Source organism: Oncorhynchus gorbuscha, linkage group LG05, assembly GCF_021184085.1.
Source record: "Oncorhynchus gorbuscha isolate QuinsamMale2020 ecotype Even-year linkage group LG05, OgorEven_v1.0, whole genome shotgun sequence".
Taxonomy (NCBI): domain Eukaryota; kingdom Metazoa; phylum Chordata; class Actinopteri; order Salmoniformes; family Salmonidae; genus Oncorhynchus; species Oncorhynchus gorbuscha.
In genome coordinates, this window is record NC_060177.1 from 8,393,987 (window position 1) to 8,401,740 (window position 7,754).

The 7,754-nt window shown below is 43.3% G+C and overlaps 1 protein-coding gene across 1 annotated transcript in view; it reads right to left on the reverse strand.

Moving 5' to 3' along the window:
• Positions 1-3,082: 3,082 nt before the first annotated feature.
• Positions 3,083-7,754, reverse strand: part of LOC124035490 (CMP-N-acetylneuraminate-beta-galactosamide-alpha-2,3-sialyltransferase 1-like) — a 10,597-nt gene continuing 5,925 nt past the window's right edge. Inside the window, exons 2-6 of the mRNA XM_046348943.1 lie at positions 7,672-7,754; positions 5,089-5,271; positions 4,799-4,844; positions 4,247-4,366; positions 3,083-3,438 (exon numbers count right to left, since the gene is read on the reverse strand). The exon at positions 7,672-7,754 is cut by the window's right edge and continues 111 nt beyond it. Coding sequence (XP_046204899.1) covers positions 3,280-3,438; positions 4,247-4,366; positions 4,799-4,844; positions 5,089-5,271; positions 7,672-7,754 — 591 coding nt within the window. The 3' untranslated portion in view covers positions 3,083-3,279. The remainder of the gene's footprint in view (positions 3,439-4,246; positions 4,367-4,798; positions 4,845-5,088; positions 5,272-7,671) is intronic.

The following is a 7,754-nucleotide window of genomic DNA, read 5'->3' on the forward strand; positions in this document are numbered from 1 at the left end:
TGCTCCAGAGCACCCAGGACCTCAAACTGGGGTAAAGGTTCCCCTTCCAACAGGACAACGACCCAAAGTTTTTCATTTGTATTTATTTAATTAGCACACAGCCAAGACAACACAGGTGTGGCTTCGGGACAAGTCTCTGAATGTCCTTGAGTGGCCCAGCCAGATACCGGATTTGAACCCGATCTAACATCTATGGAAAGACCTGAAAATAGCTGTGCAGCGACACTCCCCATCCAACCTGACAGAGCTTGAGAGAAAACTCCCCAAATATAAGTGCGCCTAGCTTGTAGCGTCATACCCCAGAAGACTCGAGGCTGTAATCTCTGCCAAAGGTCCATCAACAAAGTACTGAGTAAAGGGTCTGAATTATTATGTAAATGTGATATTTCAGTTTATTTTGTATCCATAAATAATCAAACAAACACAGTAAACACAAGTTGCAGAATGAAGATTAAAGGGGAGAATCAGGTATGGGTGTGCGCACGCAAGCACCCATATGTAACTGACTCAGGTATGGGTGTGCGCACGCAAGCACCCATATGTAACTGACTCAGGTATGGGTGTGCGCACGCAAGCACCCATATGTAACTGACTCAGGTATGGGTGTGCGCACACAAGCACCCATATGTAACTGACTCAGGTATGGGTGTGCGCACGCAAGCACCCATATGTAACTGACTCAGGTATGGGTGTGCGCACGCATGCACCCATATGTAACTGGCACTGTAGCAGACAAACATTGGATGTAATGCATTTTATGTCTACCAGAGATTTCATTTAACACATTTAGAAAATTATGGAGATTACGATTGATATTAAAACACAGTCACCAACATCGGAATAATCCAAAATGCACCTCAAATCACAATTTCATAAATTAAAGATGCAGTCCGGGATCTTAAGCACAACAAACTCGTAACATTTTGCATGGATTTGATTGTATGATCACACACATGTGGTCAAAAATAAAATAACTTAGTACACACACACACAAACAAAAATGGGACCATTTTTGGCTCATGAGCACCACTTTCAAAACTGTCTGATATTATACAATCGTTTGAGAGTGCATCTTTAAAATGAATACTTCCCTTCACAAACAATATTTCTCCATAGTTATAATGGCCAATGCTTAATATATTTCAACATATCAGAAGTCTAGCCTAATAAACATTTCACATAAAAACATGTGAAAACACCCGTCGTAATTTAAATTCCTGAGAATGCGTACCTATTAGATATCCATGTTGACGTGACCTGTGCCCGCACTCCGCAAATCAGAGTTCACCAGTCCTCCGCCGAGTGGCTTCGACATGAAGGATCACTCCGCAATAAAAGGCACTTATACACTGTAGACGACAATTGAACCGCAGAAGAAAAAAAAATAAGAAAAGAAAGTGTCTACCAGCAGTCACGGTGTTTGTCAGCTGGAATGTTGTCTTTTTTTTAAAAACTTAGTGGGACAAGATGTACTCTGCTCATAGGTCAACTGTGCACGTCGGCCTCTCAAGACTTCAACTCATTTCATCTTGTGACAGCTCAAACTCTAAGCCAGCGGCGCCGCTCACAGGAGCGGACACCACAAATCGCACCACTTGCCGCCCGCCACCATACTCCTATTAAAGTCTATCGAGAACCTCGCTTACCACGCCCCCTGCGTAGCTCAGTTGAACATGAATTGGCAACTCCACTGCATTAGCATGGTTGGACCTCAGAGTAAAGAAACACACTGCATTAGCATGGTTGGACCTCAGAGTAAAGAAACATCAGCACTGTGGTTTGATTTTGACATGTGTGGGTGAATAACTAGATGGATAACTGATAACTAGATGGACGAGTAATGTCGTCCTTTGAAAGTAGTGATTGGTTATTGCCCATGTAAACTGCCTGTATACTCTCCTGCAAACATTTTAAATCTGCCCCTGAACAAGGCAGTTAACCCACTGTTCCCCTGAACAAGGCAGTTAACCCACTGTTCCCCTGAACAAGGCAGTTAACCCACTGTTCCCCTGAACAAGGCAGTTAACCCACTGTTCCCCTGAACAAGGCAGTTAACCCACTGTTCCCCTGAACAAGGCAGTTAACCCACTGTTCCCCTGAACAAGGCAGTTAACCCACTGTTCCCCTGAACAAGGCAGTTAACCCACTGTTCCCCTGAACAAGGCAGTTAACCCACTGTTCCCCTGAACAAGGCAGTTAACCCACTGTTCCCCTGAACAAGGCAGTTAACCCACTGTTCCTAGACCGTCATTGAAAATAAGAATTGCTTCTTAACTGACTTGCCTAGTTAAATAAAGGTAAAAAAAAAAAAAGTGGCTGTGAGTTTGAATCCCATTTGGGGCAATATTTTTAATGAGCAAACCCTCCACTGCTGGTCCTCGAGGGAAATCGAGCAAATGTGACATAGTAGCCAATGATCAAAATGCATATAAAAACCTTATACAATCAAGTGCACACATGTCATTTCACCTATATTCCTTGTAGTGACTAATATTTGTAAGATTTGTTGGCCTATAGCCTTTCAGTCGGAGTGACTCCAAGCTCAAAAAACATTGTAGCCCTAACGTACATGTAGGCTACTGTACACATCCATGCAGCCTCATATGCCGAGATATTATTATGCCCTAGTAGCAGTGTAGGTGAAGGCTGAAGTCGTAGGCCTAGCGCTTTATGGAATTCATTCTTAGGCTTCATTTTTAAGGTGATGGCTGTAGTTTCCTTAACAATACCACAATGAATGTAAATTCACATGTTGAAACAGAAAAATGATAACACGTGAGATTCATACTTACATCACAGGTGGTGAATATTGTCAGGAACTAGGGATCTAAAACTGAGGTCCATACAGATTTTTGCATGTGATGCAGTTAATTTGAGTATCAGAACGTGCCGGTGGACTTCTGTTAAGGATGCATTAGTGAAACAAAAAGCATTGGGTCATGCCAATTTTAAACTGGCCGAGACGGAATTTGTTACTGGATACAATTATCTGCTGGCCGTCCTCAGCATCGTGGCTAATTTCACCAGGTTGGCCTATGAGAAAAGCTAGCAGCTAGCCATTTTAGACCAATGGTAAAACCATGGTCTAAGCCAAAGTTCATAAGTTTGGCCCCAAATTGTTCAAGTCCAAAACCGGTAGTGCAGATAAAAGGAGAAGGTATTTGAGTATGTAAACGCTGTGCAATGTAAACAATAGGCTATCACCTATTTGATTAATCCACTTTAATAAAAAGCTCTTTATAGGGTCTATACAGCTGTAAGAGAAATGAACTAAATCCCTTAAAATAGCTGTAGTTTGTGTATTTCCGAGAGCCTCATGGTGACGTTGTACTCGTAGTTTCCATCGTGTATTCCAGTTTGGAGATTTTTATCGACTAAGGTTTCCCAGTAGTGGTGCCAGTTCCCATCTTTGTCTTTCCCAAATCCATACACATTCACCTGCAAAGGAAATACATGTTTAGAGAGTTTCAGAATGTTTTATTTATGGCAATGGGATATATTGTGTATGCAGCCTACATGATTTGGGCCAGTAATATGTGACGATACCACAGATTGTCAAAACTATGCCAATCCATTAGGTGTCAGGGTTGGTTTCCTGCACTGCAATCATGTGTAGTACACAGTGTGCATCACAATACACTGTGTAATGGGTGTAGTGGGGCGGCAGGTAGCCCAGTGCATTGGGCCAGTAACCGGAGCATTGGGCCAGTAACCGGAGCATTGGGCCAGTAACCGAAGGTTGCTGGATCAAATCCCTGAGCTGACAAGGTAAAAATCTGTCATTCTGCCCCTGAACAAGGCAGTTAACTCACTATTCCCCGGGCGCCGAAGACGTGGAGGACGATTAAGGCAGCCCCCCCACACCTCTCTCTCTGATTCAGAGGGGTTGGGATAAAAGCGAAAGACACATTTCAGTTGGACAACTGACTGGGTATTCCCCTTTCCCTAGTATACAGTGTGTCTTGCTGAGGAAGTACATGCCTATCCACATTCCTAACAGAACATGTTGATATTTAGTATTTAATAGGATCCACATTAGTTCCTGTCAGGGCATGAGCTACTCTTCCTGGGGTCCAAACAATCATGTCGCAAAAGCCTACATCATAAATAAAATATAATTCAACACAAAACACTAATATTACAAATGTACAATATATAAAATTCACTACTGTGCGTTTGTGTGAGTCTCTTCTGCGTTGTGCCATGAGGTGGTGTTGTTGTATCTGTAGATCTCTATAGGTCTTACCTTGTCACAGATGTGTAGGGATAATATCAAAGCCATGAATCCAGTAGAGGGGTATTTGCCCTGATAGTCAAGCCAGGTTTCATGAACATATTTCATAAACACAGGATTCAGAACCAATACCTGCATGGAATATACTGCACATTACATGTCTATCAACCCGATTTAAATAGAAAAAGAAGAATTTCTATTGTGATGCATCAAATTTGAAAAGTCACTTTGTTAGATTGATAGTGTCAGAGATGAGAGTGTCAGAGATGAGAGTGTCAGAGATGAGAGTGTCAGATGAGAGTGTCAGATGAGAGTTGCTCTGGAAAAGAGTGTCTGCTAAATTACAAAATAAAATAAAAATACATTTGACATCACTGCCTCCTTTGTTAGGAAACCACATATTTAGTTGTTTGTTTTAAAATGTATCTAAACATGGCTCTGCCCATTAGACACATCCTCAACGACAAGCAGACCTACTGTCTAAGAGACAATATAAAGGATCATGCATTAGATATATTGACTGTAGATGAATAACAACCACAATACATTAAAAAGGTGACTCACCAAATCTTTGTTGGCCTTTATCTTCTGTCTAAGTGGTAAATATGACCTGTTGAATAAAATAAGACTTAATTTCATCTAGGAGGTGCTAGCTATGTTACCTTGGGAAAATGCATGTTTTAGGAGGGTTTCCCGAACTCCAGTAGCCCTGGACAAACACACCAGATTCAACTTGTCAACTAATCATCAAGCCCTCAATGAGTTGAATCAGGTGTTCTTGTCCAGGGACTGTAGGACCGGTGTTGATTAACACTAAACTAAATCAGAAGAGTCCATGATAAGTTGTTACTCACAAAGTGATGTGAGACCCAGTGGTCATGGCGCCTGGTAGCCACTGAAGGTCCAGAGTCTTGAAAGGGATCAACAGGAACCTAGTGGCTTTGTCCAGATCTATTGCACTCTCTGGGTACATGACGTGATATGTGGTCCGTTTCCCAACATCCTCCTCATAGCCAGAGGTAGGAGCCTTGTTCATTCTAGATAGCACAGTAAATTGCAGGAATCCATACAATTGTTAAGGGAATTTTTATCAATGATGGCACAGGTAGGGCCATTCAAAACACAGCGACGGCACGGGTAGCGCCATTCAAAACACAGCGACGGCACGGGTAGCGCCATTCAAAACACAGCGACGGCACGGGTAGCGCCATTCAAAACACAGCAACGGCGCCATTCAAAACACAGCAACGGCACGGGTAGCACCATCTTTCTTTAAAGTAGTCGATTTCTTATTCTCAGCTTCTATGAGTTAATTGGCAGTCAGTAAACAAACTGGAATGGTGCCTGCTGCTATCTGGAGTGTGCCGTCTGTACAGGCATAAAGCCAAGGTCGGTTATTTACTGTCACGTGCAGCTATGGAAGGTTTGTTCTTTTCTACTGGAGCGTGACTTCCTTCACTACTTCCCACAAATCTAAAAGCGCTGGATTGGTGGAGGCATGGGCTAGCTAGTGGGAGTTCCACCACATCTTACAGTGCCTGCAGAAAGTATTCAGACCCCTTGACTATTTCCACATTTTGTTACATTACAGCCTTATTCTAAAATTGATTAAATCATCGCACCCGACCCCCCTCAAATCTACACACAATTCCCCATAATGACAAAGCAAAAGCAGGTTTAAATTGTTGCAAATTTATATTTAAAAAAATAACAATTCCATAAGTATTTGGACTAGACACTCAGTACTTTGTTGAAGCACCTTTGAGAGCGTCGCTGCACAGCTAATTTTCAGGTTTCTCCAGACATGTTTGATGAGGTTCAAGTCCGGGCTCTGGCTGTGCCACTCAATGACTTGTACCGAAGCCACTCCTGTGTTGTCTTGGCTGTGTGCTTAGGGTCGTTGTCCTGTTGGAAGGTGAACAGTCACCCCAGTCTGAGGTCCTGAGTGCTCTGGAGCAGGTTTTCATCAAGGATCTCTGTACTTTGATCTTTCCCTCAATCCCGACTAGTGTCCCAGTCCCTGCCACTGAATAACATCTCCACAGCATACTTCCACCACGCTTTACCGTGGGATGGTGCCAGGTTTCCTCCAGGCGTGAGGTTTGGTATTCAGGACAAAGAGTTTAATCAAATCAGAGAATCTTGTGTCTCATGGTCAGAGTCCTTTAGGTGCCTTTTGGCAAACTCCCAAGCAGGGTGTCATGTGCCTTTCACTGAGGAGTGGCTTCCGTCTGGCCACTACCATAAAGGTCTGATTGGTGGGGTTCTGCAGAGATAGAGATCATTGTCCTTCTGGAAGGTTCTCCCTTCTCCCCAGAGGAACTCTGGAGCTCTGTCAGTTAACATCAGGTTCTTGGTCACGTCCCTGACGAAGACCCTTCTCCCCAGATTCCTCAGTTTGGCCGGGCAGCCAGCTCTAGGAACAGTCTTGGTGGTTCCAAACTTCTTCCATTTAAGAATAATGGAGGTCACGGTTCTGGTCACCATAGCAGCACCGTCCCGTAGCATGCGCTCCAGCATGTATATTTCACTGGTCACTCCCAAAGCAAATAAATAAATAAAAATTAAATGATCACTGGAGCCTCATATCTCCCTCACTAACTTTAAGCACCAGCTGTCAGAGCAACTCACAGATCACTGCACATACATAGCCCATAGAACTACCTCACCCCCATACCGCATTTATTTTTTTGCTCCTTTGCACCCCAGCATCTCTACTTGCACACTCGTCTTCTGCACATCTATTTGTTGTTGTTTGTGTCGCACTGCTTTGCTTCATCTTGGCCAGGTTGCAGTTGTAAATGAGAACTTGCCTACCTGGTTAAATACATACAAATAAAACATAAAATCACTGGAAACAGGATGCAGCTCCATTTGAGTTTCATAGCATAGGGCCTGAATCCTTATGGAAATTTGATATGAATTTGCAAAAAAAAAAAAAAAAAAAAAAATTCCACTGTCATTATGGGGTAGTGTGTAGATTGAGGATGCTTTTTTATTTAATCAATTTTAGAATAAATCTGTAACGTAACAACATGTGGACAAAGGGAAGAGGTCTGAATACTTTCTGAATGCTCTGAATTTAGTCATTTATTTTCAAACCAATGATGGGAAGTGAACACTGAGCTGGTGGGGATAACTGGGACATAACTCTCAATTAAATTGGCTGATCCCTCCTACTGACCTGGATGGCAGACGTGCACAGACAGGGTTCTACCTGCGCCTGAGCGCCTGTCTCTTTGCCCTCCCACTTGGCAGTGGTATAATTCGATTTTTTTTGTTTACAGTTTGTCTTTGTTGTTCTGAACCCACCGCCCCCCAAGTTGTGACATCTTCAAGTTCGCCACCCTGACCCTGGTATGCCCTGTACGGAGCTTGCGTGCCCAAACAGGCTTTGTGACAAGTGCGCCCTCGGTCAACACCCTCTGTTGGCCTACCTTATGACGACGTCACTGGAGTCTATGAGGGCTCCGTAGTAGGAACCCTTGAGTTTCCCAGAGTTCCCCACCACAGCACAGCT